The 14400-nt window shown below is 42.2% G+C and overlaps 1 protein-coding gene across 1 annotated transcript in view; it reads right to left on the bottom strand.

The window, feature by feature from the left end:
* Positions 1 to 14400, bottom strand: part of PDZRN4 (PDZ domain containing ring finger 4) — a 392096-nt gene that overhangs the window by 10710 nt on the left and 366986 nt on the right. Inside the window, exons 8-9 of the mRNA XM_014521705.2 lie at positions 9832 to 9933; positions 6056 to 6172 (exon numbers count right to left, since the gene is read on the bottom strand). Coding sequence (XP_014377191.1) covers positions 6056 to 6172; positions 9832 to 9933 — 219 coding nt within the window. The remainder of the gene's footprint in view (positions 1 to 6055; positions 6173 to 9831; positions 9934 to 14400) is intronic.

The following is a 14400-nucleotide window of genomic DNA, read 5'->3' as shown; positions in this document are numbered from 1 at the left end:
GGGGGGGGGGGGGGGGGGGGGGAGCTCCCCCCTAATGGGAACTTCTTGGGGAGGAAGAAAGAGGAGGCAATAGCTAGCTAAGAGCAGATAGCTGAGAGACTGCTTACCATGGCAGTTCCAATTTTGTCCTGGTTGCTCACAGAAGTGAGTCTGGTGGGACAGCAAGACACTCAGGCCTTCCCTCATAGTACCTACAAATTTGTAACCATTTCTAGGTCTGCCCTGATTTCAAAGTACTGTTGTCTGCACACTTGCAGAGTATGTGGGAATCCAGAACTGGCATGTCATCTGCTAACTATGGAAACCCGGTCAAGATCACGTCTACTAAGTTAACCCCTCAGAATTAGGTCCAGCTGGTGACACCTCGGGAGGGTCTAATACTGATGCTTCCCCAAGTACACAAAGGGACACTCCTACTCAGCGGATGTCCGGTAGCTAAAAATGTCAGTGGGACCAGTGAGATCAGATGCTGGCAGACATCATGGAATCCTCCACACAATGAGTCCACAGTACTGAGAGCTGGTTTGCTGCCTACAAGCACTGGCAGAACTGGGTGGAGGAACTGCTAAGAGCTCTTCAACAGACTTTTGCACCTTGGGACTGCTGGTTCCTGGATTTGGTGCAGGGACTGGTAAGGGATTCAGAGAGGGTCCAGGAATTTGCTCTCCATATCCAAGCAGCCCTTTGGTCCATTGTGGAGTCATGCACATCCTTCCTGGACAGGGTGGCTACCACTGCAGAGTCATGAAGGTCCTTCCTGATAGGGTAGCTGTCACTGCAGAGGAGTGTGTTCATGCCACAACAGTGAGGCAGCAGGCACCTGTAGCCACCTCCCCTCACCCACCCAGCCAGTGGCAGTGGCACCAGCCTCATACCAGCTTGGACTACCATGAAAACTGGCCACCTCTTGCCTGTGCCACCCTCCACCCTTGTCTGGACAGCAACTGGTCAGTGGGAAGAAGGGGAGACTGGCCAGGCACACCATGTCATATGCATGCCTCCCCATACTCGAGCTGCTCTGGCTAGCCAGAGCCTTGCACTCACTGGCATGGCTGAATGCCAAGCATAGAATGCCAAGCACAGGTCTGAGTGGCAGGTCCACTGAACATCACAGAAGGGGCAGCCCATTTCTTGCCTGGGGCAGCAGGGAATGCTACCACCTCCCAGGTGCCTGAATCTGAGCAGCAGGGGGACAGTGACACAAAAAGGTACCTGAAATTTGATGATGAAATGGGAGGAAGGTCCTTGGTGCTATATGCCCCCCTCCAGCTCCCCAGCAGCGCAGTGCTGGACCTGCCCAGGGAGATGCAGCTTGGAGCCATCTGGCTCAGAGTTGAGGGGCATGCTTCCATGCCATAGTACCCTCAGGGACCCTCAAAGACAGCCAAGAGACCTGCGGATAAAGGACTTGGATAGACCCAAAACCACAGCACATTTCGTGCAAATGTGCATTTTGCGCAGTTTGCATGGTTCATTTGAAGAAATAAAGCTTGCACAGTTATGAAATCTGTCCCTGGTGTGTTTGCTGTCCAGGCCTTAGCCTGACCTAGTCTGCAGTCTGTACCTTGGTTTCCCCTTCCCAGGTAGCCCTCTCAAACTGAATGCAGCATCTGCACGAGTCTTCCAGCTCTCCTGTTCCTTGGTTTCCCCTCTCCATTTCCCTCACCCAGGCAGCATTAAGTCCAGCAATTAATATGAAAGAATTTTACCAATATTTTGGAAAAGCACATTAAAGGTACAGCACAGTTAATGAAGGGTTCATAATTGCTCAGAGGTCCCCTCACCCCCTCCCACCCAGCAGAATGCTGTCCCAGAAAGCAGGAAGCCAAGGCTTCCCTTATCAGTATCGCTTGGTGGTGATTTTGTCCTGGACACTCTGCTGGGAATGTCACTTTAGCCTGGGCACCATCTAAAGTGCTAGGGGCTTCCCTCTCCATGGGTCCATCTGGAGCTGGTCTGATTTCCAGGAAGGCTTCCTCTCTCATCTCACATAGTGTGGAGAATGTAGGCAGCAGCCAAAGAGCTGGGAATGTTCCCTAGCCTGAGTTCAGGAAAGACCACTAGGGATCTCCAGTGTGCCTTTAGGTGCCCAAAGGTGCACTTCACCTTCTGAAACATGCTCAGCTGATAACTGAAGAACTCCTTCCTGGGGAGCTGACCAGTGAATGGCTTTATGAACCTGGGGAGCAGTAGGGTAGCCAGGTCCTTATAATGATCAATAGGGAAACAGTTGGCCCACCCAACACCATGGTAGGAGCCGGGGATAAACTCCCCCACTCCATTACCTTTGGGAGGCTGGAGTTCCTGAATACATGGTCATTATGTACCTGGCTTGGCTACACAACACTGATGTTAGTGAAGTGGTCCAAAAACTCCCTGAAGTATAGTGGAAAAGAACCCCTATGATTTTTGTAATCAGAGGCACAGTGAGGTGTGTACAGAATAGGTATGTGGATCCCACTGATGGTGCCCACACAGTTCATGAAGCCCAGCTCTTCAAACCCAGTGATAACCTTCTGTGGATCCTTGAGCTAGATGAACTGAGGCCCCAGCTCCTCTAGTATGGCATCACACGCTTTGTACACAGTTATCACTGCTGTTTGTTGGGTCCATGGCAAGCTGGTTGGTGACAGAACAGAGGCTGACTTTTAAATAAGCAGGGCCACATGTCTCTCGATGGACATAGGGCGCTGAAGCCCAATGTCTTGGTGCTGGAGCAGAGGCAGCTCAGTGAAAAGGTTCATGAACGTGCCACGGGACATCCTAAAGTTTCACTGCCACTGCTCATCATCCTAGGTTCCAAGCATGAGCTGCCCCCACTAATCCAAGCTCACCAGTAGCACCTAGCAGTGATGAGGTGGCATCTGATACCAGGCCAACAGCACTTCAGTTTGTGTGGCATTGTGTCATGCCTCTTTCAAGTGGGCCAGCATGATGCCCATGGCAGCATCATGGTCCTCAAAGCAGCACTTCATTAAGGCCAGGAGCTCGTGCTTCCAAAATGAAGAGGGCCCGTGGATTAGAGCAGTCAGGGCAAGGATTTGCTTGGTTCCACCTCTCATCATCTCCAAAAAGCCCCTGGAGATGACGCCAGCTGGAACGGCCGATCAAGGAGAGATTGGAATTTGCATCCTTACATCACCTCAGTCATTTGGTGCTTTTGTTTCTGCTCAGCTGTTTTCGGACACTGTCGGAAATATGGGAAAAAGTCGCTCCAACACTGTATGCTGGAAGGCCTGCTCACTGACCTTCTAGTGGCAGAGCGTACACTGTGCATGCAGGGTGTGTAGTAAACCTTGCTGTACGACTACTCCGAACATGTTCTAACTTTAATACTAGATACCATTCCACAGACCTAACACATACCCTGTGTGACAATGCCCAAAGATAAATACCATTGCTTTGACTGAGGCTGGTAGAATAATTTCAATAATGCAACAAAAGGGACTGAAGGATTCCTCTTTCATATGAAAATTGAATTTCTGAAACAGGTCTTTTCTTTCAATATATTTTTTCTCTCAGAAATTTTAGCTGTTTGTACATTAGACCAGGGATGCTCCACCCCTGGCCTGAGGGCCAAATCTGGCCCCTGATGCTCTGTTAACTGGCCTGCAGGGATCCCCAGGGGTCCGTGGGGAGCCCCATGGGCCATGGCCCTGCACGTTCAATTGGGTGCACAGGGCAGCCTGCAGCCTGGTCCTGGTGTACAGGGCTGGGCAGTGTGGGCTCCAATCCTAGCTCATGGGGCTGGGCGGGGAAGGTGTAGGGCTCCAGGGCGCCGATACCAGCAAGCAAGCACTGGCAAAAGCAATTCAGGGCTCAATCCTGGCATGCAGGGGTGGCATGGTACCCAATCCTAGTGTGTGGACACCAGCTGAGGCCGCGAAGGGCCAAATGTGTGTGGGCCTGATTCTGGTTCATAAAATATGATCCAGCCTGTGGACTGCCCCCAAGGCACTCATCTGACCCATGAGGCCAAAAGGTTGAGCACCACTACAATAGACATTTATTATTTTAACCAATGCTTTCCTGTACTGGACTTTTACTTAGGATAATTGCTTTATTCTACATATATGGGTTTGGTGGATATAAAATATGTTATATTCTTTTGAAAGTTGTTTCCAACTGTCCTTATAGAACTTGACATGGATGAAGCCAACTAAGTTCCACAAAGATAACTTCATGAAGAACTGAACTGAGATTATAACCTTCCTGTCAGTTTAGTGAGTTGTTCCATAGGATTCTAAAGCAGGGATACAATTCTTTACTACATTCCATAAAACTTTTCAAAAACTATTACAAAAGATGTAATTCTCCAGTCAGTTCATTTGCAAGATGGTTGTTTCCTATTATAAATTCTGTATAGAAATTTTCAAAAACAGCCTGTAGTATAGGTTAAAGATGGCATCTTATAACACAGACTCACATTTAGAAGTGAAACTTCAGTATGTATGGATTCCAAGAGCTAAGCAAAATTTGTAACAAGGGCCACAGAGGGTTATGGCTTGGCTTTCTCCACCTAGTGCCTCTGAGGTGAAAACTCTTTAGTCAACCTGTAAGCTGATGCCCCATTACAAACCAAGATCCATTTGTCCTAGTTTTGCCTCAGACTCCTTCAAAAGTTGAAGGGACACTTAATCAAGCAGATACACCTACATTTTTCCATAAAATCTGTGCAGTTTTAAAAGCATCCGTGGTATGTACCATCACTACAAAGTTCTTGCCACCAACTAAGAACCATGTCAGGTCAACAACAAAGTTGGTGATGAGATTAAATCACGCGTAAGCCACAGAATGGGCTATCAAACCTCTTGTTAAGCAAACCCAGTGGCCTTAATATACCGTACAAGATCTACAAAGGGATTGCAATCAGAACTGGTCAGAAGTTTTCCAAAAAATGTCTTTTAATTGGAAAATACTAATTTGTCAAACATAAAACTACTCTCAGGAAAGTATGTACCATTCTTGGAAGAAAAGACTTCTCTTGTTCAGGAATTTCTGGACAGGAATTTCTGACCAAGATTTCTGGTTTCTGATCCCGCCCCAGAATACTATTAGCCCCATACTTATGACTCTCATCTGGAATATGGAATAATGAGGTTGAATTGCCTAGTCCAAGTCTCAGAAAACAAGTTCTTACCCACCAAGCTATTAGCAATTCTGAGACTGGGCTCCCACCCTCCTTTACTGGGCCTTTTTTCTACTTCGTATAAACATCTAAATAGACCTGGTCTCTGGCTGCCTCAGTGCACTTACCCACTTACCTCCCTAATGCACTTCTCACTAAAAATTGTTTGTAAGGTCTTCATTTTTTTTGCCAGTGGAAGATGAGAACATCTTTGAAGTCTTAAACACTTTTTGAAGATGAAATATTCATTTCCTGCCCAGCTCTACATGTAGTCACTATTCAAGCCCACAGATGGGAACAGATTTCATATCTTCTATACCACTGACCCTTTGCATACATATCCACAGAATAGCAGGGCAGCATATGAGCAAAGACATTTACCTCTTACACATTTTATTGTCACTGTTACATTCCATTCATCTATTTTAAGTATGTATTACTTTTTAAAGTAAGTACCTATTACTATTTTAAGTACCTATTACTACTTGCCTTAAATTCAGATTGTAAATTCTCTGGGGCTAGAGCAGTCCTGATAGTAAGTTTTATGTCTTAGCCCTACAAGGCTGTGTCTTAGTTAGGTTGTCCAAATGCAGCTTTTAAAGTTCATAAATTTACGTGAGAATGCTTCAGACTGACAAATAGTTCTGTATTTTAGACACTAGTCTAGAAATATGAGAAATCAGGGGGAAACAAGAAATCAGTGCTTTACTTTCTTCCGGTCTTCAAATATCTTCCCTGTTACAACTGGCTTTAAAAAACTATTGTTCTCATTTTCCTTCTCTAAAATGAACTGCAGTTGATAGAGCTTTGTCACTAAGATGCGATCAAAGCCTTTAATAAAATTTTTCAACTTAACATTTCATTCTCTATTAATAGAAAAGATACACCTAGAAAAATTTCCAATGATACATTTAGCATGAGTCCTACCTGCTCCACCTCATTGGCTGTGTACTGCATCGCTTCATTATGCTGTTCTTCCAACATTTCTAAGTTTAACTCCTCTAAGAACTCGTTCCTTTCATCATCCAGCCACCCTTCCTCCAGCTGTAAAGAATACATTAGTGCATTATATTATGTTAGCAGGGACGCATGCTAAAATAGGGTAAACCCAAATGGCAATGCCTGACTAGTTCTTTTTATCATAATGATTCTTTTCAGAATGCTAGGCTCCTGCAGTTTGGTTCTCTACAAAGAAGAAGAAGAAAAAATGATAAAAAATGGAACTCTTAGGCCTTTTATCCTTTCTTGAAACAGTATGACTGATTTTCTCTCATAATGAAGGAGATTGCACAGCACAGAACATTATTTCCTTTCAAAATGTATGAAAGGCATACTGCATAATCCTGGTGCTGTCATGTTCATTACCTCCAAGAGCTCCAGTGTTAAAAGAACTGCAATGATACTAATAGGGCCATGAGACAATTGGGCTCTTTCCTTTAACAACCTCTACCCCGGTGTTTTTCTAGTGCCTGAACTTCAATAGTACCTCACTCAGTATTCCCATCACATTTCTTGCATTGTTCTTTCAGGTAAACCTACGTGAACAAACAAACAAAAAAAGGATGATTGAATGATGGAATGACTTTTAGAAAGTTATTTTGTTCTTTGGATGTGTCTTTGAACTGGCTTCTTTTAAAGAATATAATATTATTTTAAAATATGTCAAAGACAGTGCTGTAAAAAGAAAAGGGCTGATGCTAAGGTTTTCAATTAAGTGAATGGATTGTGGCTGTACACACCTGCACACTATAGTGTATATACAAACTGTGTGTCCATTTGTGCTTGTAATCTCTTTCCAAATATCATGCTGGATGGATTAAAGAAAGAGAAGACTGTTCACTGAGGCTTAGGACTATGATTGACAGGGAAGTATCAGCAGGATACAGGCAGCAGTGTTGATTCCTTCCCAAGTCCATATTTTAGGGGTAATTATGAGCAGTACAGAAGGGAGGTGACACAGAGCTGGTGAAGGATGGAAGCTGAAGTATTAGACAACAGTGATACTCCTAACTATGCTATGCTTAGAGAGAATATTGTTACCTGTAAACTTTTATGGACATCAAAGAAGCTACAAAACACGTCATTGTATGTAGCATGATTAGGGACCTACTGAAATAGAGGATACAGGCAGGCAAATTCATAGGTCAATTGCAGCACCTGCTGCCATTTTCGTAGTGTTTTGCAGCAAGATCCCTCCCCTTGCTGCTCATTGGCTGAGAGGTCTTCCCTTCAAGAGGCCCCATCCCTCATTGCTGGTTGACTGAGCGATGGGGGCGGTTCCACCATTCATGCAGTTCCACCCCTCGCCACAGATTGGGGAGGGGGCTACACAATGGGCAGCCCTCTCAGCCAATCAACAGCAGAGGGAGGAGGGCCAGCCACCATCTTGGCTTCTTTTTTGTGGGCCAGCAGCTGTGAGAACTGCCGGCTCCCAGTGGGGAACCAGCATTTCATTTTCAATAAGTTCCCCACCCCCGGCAAATCTGCTGAAAATCGTGAGGAATATTGCTTTTCATGGAAATTGCCTCAAATCTCCATTTCTGTGAAAAACATGAAATAATGATTTAAGTAGGTCCCTAAACATGATATTCAGTTACTTTGTGGAGCAGACATGCACAGCTCTATTGAAGCCAAATCAACAAATAGCAACATATAGTATAAAAAACTGACTGACTTTTACCCTATTCTAGTATCTGCTTAGAACAACTATACAGGTATCTTTAAAATGATCCTTAAAATCTTTTTTACTTCTATTTTACAGTTAGCTTTTTGACCTTATCAAGAGTATGAGCCTCCAGGCTTCTTAGCACAGAAAACCACTAGGGTTAGGGGGAAACTCTCCCTCCCCACCACCAAACGGCATTAATTTTACAATTGTTGTTAATGAGTTTTTTAAACCTTCATCTGAAGTATCCAGCAGCAGACAGTATTGGCTCCATGCAGCCCTGATCTGACTGAATACAGCAATTCCTAGTATGCTCCTCAAACACAAATACACACATGTGCAAATGTGTGTACACACACAATAGTTTATAGGGTTATTCGTATGTGCTCTTGCAATACGCAGTTTTTAAAGCTAACCCATTAATAAGTAACACTGATGGTATGAAGATATTGTAAAAGATGCCTTGTTAGTTACTGTATGGTCTGGCAATGAGTCCTTGGGAGCACAGCCATTATCACATTCTCTCTATAAATAAAAGGCTGAGGCCCACAGGACTTGATCACACAGATGTTTTGCCAGGTAAATAGGAAGAATTTTACTAGTTTTACCAATTAATCTTAGCAGTGGTGACCTGATACAGTTCTGCCAGATAAACCTTGGTGGTCCTGGAATAAGAAGGCTTTTGCTTACTATCCCCTTCCAAGGTTAAATAATCTAAACTGAAAAGGGCCCTGTTATACCAGAAAAAGTGTGTCCACATTTAGAGTTATCTTGGATTAATGTGGATCACATTTTAGCTTATACTGATATGATGATATAATAATGTAGATGAATACTAGTGAAGGCAGAAAATGGGCTTTTGTTTGGCCCCACCTTGCAAATAGATGACCTCTGTGCTTGCTGAGGTCCTGCTGAGATGAAATCTTTTAAATACCTTAAGTTGAAGGCTCAAACAGATCTTTGAAAAGCAGTGGAAACTTCCCTAGATCACTAAGGTTGTAACCTCGCTACATAAACCTCTGATGAATAGCTCTACTCTATAGCAGTATATAGCCAGTTTTATAGAAGCTATTTACAATGGCTAAGAACATAAAAAGAAATATATGCTGAAACTGTTATCTTGTATAACGACTGGATTCAAGCAGGGATTCCAAATGACACTGAATTACACTTGCTCAATTTAATTTATAGAGAGTATGTAGTTACCAAGCCTGAAAAATATCAGATCAATAGTTTGGGAAACAAATGGCCACATAACCAAATTTGTTTGAACTACTGACAGATGGTGAGAACAGTGACAATATAATGTCCTTTTTGCTTTGTGGTGGGGTATAAAAAGAATATAAAAGGAAGTACAAATAACACTTTTCTTTCACTATTACTTCTCCTTTACTGTGATGACCAGTCGAACATCGCCCACTGCAAAGGTATAAAACATTTCTTTGCAAGGCATCATTATTTTTTAATTCAGAAAGATATTTTTGCTACACAACTTCTATTATATGATCTGGATTGTTCTTACATGACCAATTTCCCTTGAAAAGACCTAGGACTGGTTTTGCTAGTAATCTAACAATGTCCATTATCAATATTTAAATGGATAGTTTGCTGAAAGCCTGTGTAAAAAGAGCCATGGAGCCCATTGTATTAGTGGTATAAGCAGGTGAAAACCAGAGAGGGGAGGACAAATGCTTTGCCTCAGAAATCCTTAAGAATTGTCCACCAAATACTATGTATTTTAAGGTTCCACTTATGCTGATTTAAGCATCATATTAACAGTTAATAATCAGCTTTGCTTATAGGTACATCTACTATATTAACTTGAATAATTTAGCTAGTACAATGTGTAATAAGCCCCAAATAATTTAGCTTTTCTTTCTCCTTCAGTTACAGCTTGGCAAAGATTCTTTTATTTTACTGTTTTTGGCTTTTTGACACAGACCTCTGCATTCCTATTTTTCTGCTGTTCACTACTCATGAATGCAATGGACGTACAGGATAAGCTAGTCCCTGACTCAGTGCAGCTATTTATTCTAACCTGCATCTCAGGTCTTGCAACCAGCAACACAATTTTCTTGCATTCATCGCTGGAGAGCAATAACACTGCCTCCTCTCGATTCTGGATGTCTTGGCCATTTATCTAGAAAACAAATGAAAGTGGCACATTAGTTTCTATTTCCACAAAGCAACACACAATAAAGGGCAAATATCAGCTCATTTGCGGTAAATGTATGGACAATACAACTTGCACAACGGGCTCATCTTCAGCCCCTCAGTGGTAAGTGCCTTCACTCAATTATGCGCTTACTGTAAGAGCTGTATTGATCGCTGAAGGATGGCGGACATCAGAGGAAGCAGTTATGTTCATAAATGTCCAACCTGCGCCCTGGCAACATACATCTAGCAACACAATTAACCAGCCCCTGACAGGTGACGTTCATCTTTCTCCGTTCAGAGTAATGGAAGTGTCATTCTGAGATAATAGTGCTGGTGGAAGCAAGACTGGTAATACTACAGCTGAAATCAGTCATACTGTATGCTTGTAGAGAGCCAATTAGAGGGCTACAGTATTATCTCTCACCAGGCAATACTTACAGGCCACTGTTTATTGCTGTTTCATTTAATCATTTTATATTTGTGTGTGCAACTCAGTGTCCAGGACCCTACAATCACAAAAACATAAGCCCTGCCCCCAATGGGATAATCAAAATAAAAAATAGATCATCAATAAAAATCTGCTTTCCTACAACTTCTCTTTGTATTGCTGTTAGTGTTTTAAAACAATCACACTAATAACTACATGTATTTTATAGCCCTTTTGAAACACTACCATAGATGCTGCTTAAGAAAATCAGATTTCAAGTACAAATCATCTTGTTCTGAAAATGAAGGCTTTTTTTTTTTCATTAGTTGAATGACGCACAAAGTGGATTTTCTTTGTGATGCCAAATAGCATCATCAAAAAAGCATTTGGCTCATTTGAGAATTACTGGGGATAGAGGTAAAAAGGGAATGATTTTAATATTTTTGTGGAATAAAAATACTTTCCAATGCTCAGTCCGATTAATCTATTTCCCCACCAATGACACTCAGTTTCAAAGCTTGTAGCAAAGGAAGACTGGGAAGGGGTGAAATGCATAGCCTCAACAAGTTGCTTTGAAGACACAGTTTTACTTAAGACTGAATAAAAACCCATATATATACTAACTGTCTGACTGACAGAATGCAAGATGTTGATAAAGCAAATTGTGGACTGTAAAAAAATGACACCTATTTAGTTGTATACAACTACCCTGATCTTAAATTCAGAAAAGCAACCACAGAGACCATGGACCAGGTCGTCAGCTTGAGTAAAATGTCATAGTTCTTGTGAGTTCAATACGATTGGTCTGGTGGCTCAAGGTAGATCACTGTATGTGCATACCTATAGCAGCTGGAGGCTGCCCTATCATAGTGAAGGTGAATGGGACTGCAAAATACTCCATTTCATCACAGCTAGAGACACTTATTTGTGCAAAGTTTGGATGTCCATTAATAAAAGCTGAACAATATCAGGCAAATCTCATCACAGTCATCCTTGCAGGGTCCTTCCCTTCATTTTACAGATTTTGCTGAAAGGTAATTAGGCTATTCTCATCTGCTTAAGGAAACAATATTGGCTGTGTGCAGTATGTGAGTTTCTAAGGCCCCTGGCACATGTTCATTTAAAGGCTCCATGGGATCTGATCCCCAATCCCAGCAATCCCACCTCCTGTCATGACACTTGTGAATGGAATCAGGGAACAGTTCCAATTGTACCCTTTCTCCTTGCTAGTGCATGGGGAGCCCGAGATCATGATTATAATAATGATTGTGATCCTGTGTTCCCCCTGTGCTGGCAAGCTGAAAGACAGGTGCCCACAGTCCTGCATGACCCAGGGCTGTCCCAAGGCTGGAGCCCAATAACCAAGTTGCGATGGCTGCTGGTTTGTTTTAGGGCTTCCTCCTCGGAGTTTAAAACCTATGCCTGGCAGCCCCACTGCATCTCATCAGTTTCATCAGGGGGAGCTAAAGGACTTTCCTTGCCAAGGAATTGATAGCGTGTGGGATTTAAAGTCTCCTGTGGAGGAAACTCTTCAGCTCCCCTGCTGGGAGTCTATGATATCTCCCCTGTTGGGAACCTGTGATGCCTGGCAGTTCTGGCGGAGCTGCCTAGTGCAGGGCTTTAAACCCATTGGTAGGCAATCCCAATGGCTCTCTGTGCCTGACAGTCAGTGTATATTTGGCTTTTTATTAAATTTCAATTAAAACTGAGCTCTAAAAGCAACAGTTGAAGATTGTTGGCACTGCCTGTGGAGACTCAGGATTGATTGCTGAATACCAATAGCCCTGGAGTTTGGACACACCAGAAATTCAATTTAAGGTACCATGCAAAACAAACATAAACATATTCTACATTATATGTGGAACATTTTTATAGCTGGTTTGCCATTTTTTGGTGCCTTAAATTGGGTGCATGTGTACCTTCCTTGTAATTTATGGTGCGATTAACACATTAATCAAAGCATAAATGTAACATGTAGAAAGGCCTAAAGGAACCAGTTCCATGCTCTATGAGGAAGGCTGCTATACGTCTCTGACAAATGCTCAAACAAGCATTCTCCCCCATTCCCTTAACCAGAGCCTCCTACTACCTACTCAGGGATTATGCTTTTCCAAACTTGAATGTAATCCCTATATAACGACATTGTCATCTTTCATTTCTCTGAGTTACCTCATCAATAAGAGTATATAGAGGGCCAATGCATTTTCAGATAGAAAAGAAAACCCCACATAACTCACTTAGTGTTAACTTTAATGATCAAATTCCTGGCTATATATCATCACTGGAATTACAGTAATGCTATTCATCTACAAAAAATGCAACAGAATCTTCTTTTACTTCTTGAGCCTTGAATCATGAGTGAAATGAATGTGATGGTCCCAAACTACTATCTGCTGGATGACTGTCTGCACTGTACCTGGCAGTCTAATTCACCCAGAAACTTTTAAAGGAATAAAATAGGATCAGGAATGAATATCATATACTATCCATTTAAATATTTCAATATGCCTTAAAATGGGAAGGGTTTTTCAACTATGTAGAAACAAACTAGAATTTAATATCAAATACACTGGTTTTGATTTAGACAGTTAAATCAACATTATACCCTGTTTCCTTTTCATGGAAGGCATTCTATAGATACATGTGAAACATAATTCATTGACTTTTCAGTTTCTAAACAGATCTCTGCATAATCCCATCAAATCAAAGATCTGTTATCTTTTTATAGCATGAAATGAGACTTCTGTGGGCACAGTTTTTGTGGTGTGAAAAATGTGTACCTTTTGGACTATAAAGAGAATAGGCCACAGGCACCTGCATGAGGCTCAACGCATTAAAATGTAACTTATTTCCTTTCTGAAATAAGGGCCACTTTAGACAGCTACCTTGTAGATCCTATTGTGCTCAGATCAGTTTTATTCCCAAAGCTGATATTGGGGTACAAAATACAGCTATGTTTTTAAGCAAAGATGTTTCCTGAGGAAATTAAAAAGACAGGCAGGATGGAATCAGATTGATCTTGCAACATGTCCCTGAAATAATGATTGGCAGTTACAAAGCTGGTTATTGAGAAGCAACTTGCCATTACCTGCAGTTACCACTGGGGCTTCAGTGAAGAGAAGTCAAAATGTAAGGGTGGTTGGTTAGAAAAGTGTGAAGGGAGCTCACAAGCAGCAACATGAACTGCAGAGGGTTACTGAAGTCCTGAGTTTGGGTGTAGTGATGCATAATTTCAGTAAATGTGCTTCTCTCTGCACTGAAATCTGCTTTCCTTCTCCTCTCTGCAGTTGAATTACATGCTTTCCTTCCCTGCGGACTGTACCAGCTATAAATTCCTTCTGATTGAACTGGGAAACTGAAAGCCATGAGGTTCACAATTAAAAGGACACCATCAGGTTCCAAACCATTGCCTGGGAAGGGAACACAGCTTTGTACATGCTTGAAAATGTGGAACCAAGTCACTATCTTTTCCTAGCTCTACCTTCCCCAAGGTCAGTTTTCAGTTTCTCTCACCCACATACCTGGTGGCTTCTCAGCTAAAAGTTCTGAAAACAAATAAGGTGTCTTAAATAAATATGAGGTTTGATCATAATTTAGTGTAGTAGCCCATGACAATTCTATTTTAATGTCATCTTGTTAAAAAGAAAGAGAAATCCATTCCTTTTTGAATATCCTGTTTGGCTAACTAACATCTCCCCTCCTTTCAAACCCATGCTTTTTCAATCAGTTCTCTAAAACATGTGCTTGTGGGTGGATACTCTCAAATACAGACTGTCTTGTTGGTTCACTCCTCAAATATTGCATACACAAGTCTTAATACTGTTTGATGAAACACCTTCAGTTGAATGTGAACTACATTGTACCCATGAGCACCTACATTGCGGTGGCCAAGGTTTGTTTGGGCAGACAAAGCTGAAGCTGTTCATTATCTGAGATCTTTATATTGCTCATTTGTTTGCTAATCCGCTGTTATCAGTATAACCTCCTTTTGCTTTTCCATTATACAGCAATCTGTCTTGTTGT

The sequence above is a fragment of the Alligator sinensis genome, unplaced genomic scaffold (genome assembly GCF_000455745.1).
Source record: "Alligator sinensis unplaced genomic scaffold, ASM45574v1 scaffold147_1, whole genome shotgun sequence".
Taxonomy (NCBI): domain Eukaryota; kingdom Metazoa; phylum Chordata; order Crocodylia; family Alligatoridae; genus Alligator; species Alligator sinensis.
Note: the sequence above shows the minus strand (reverse complement) of the source record. Positions and strands in the feature narration are given on the sequence as shown.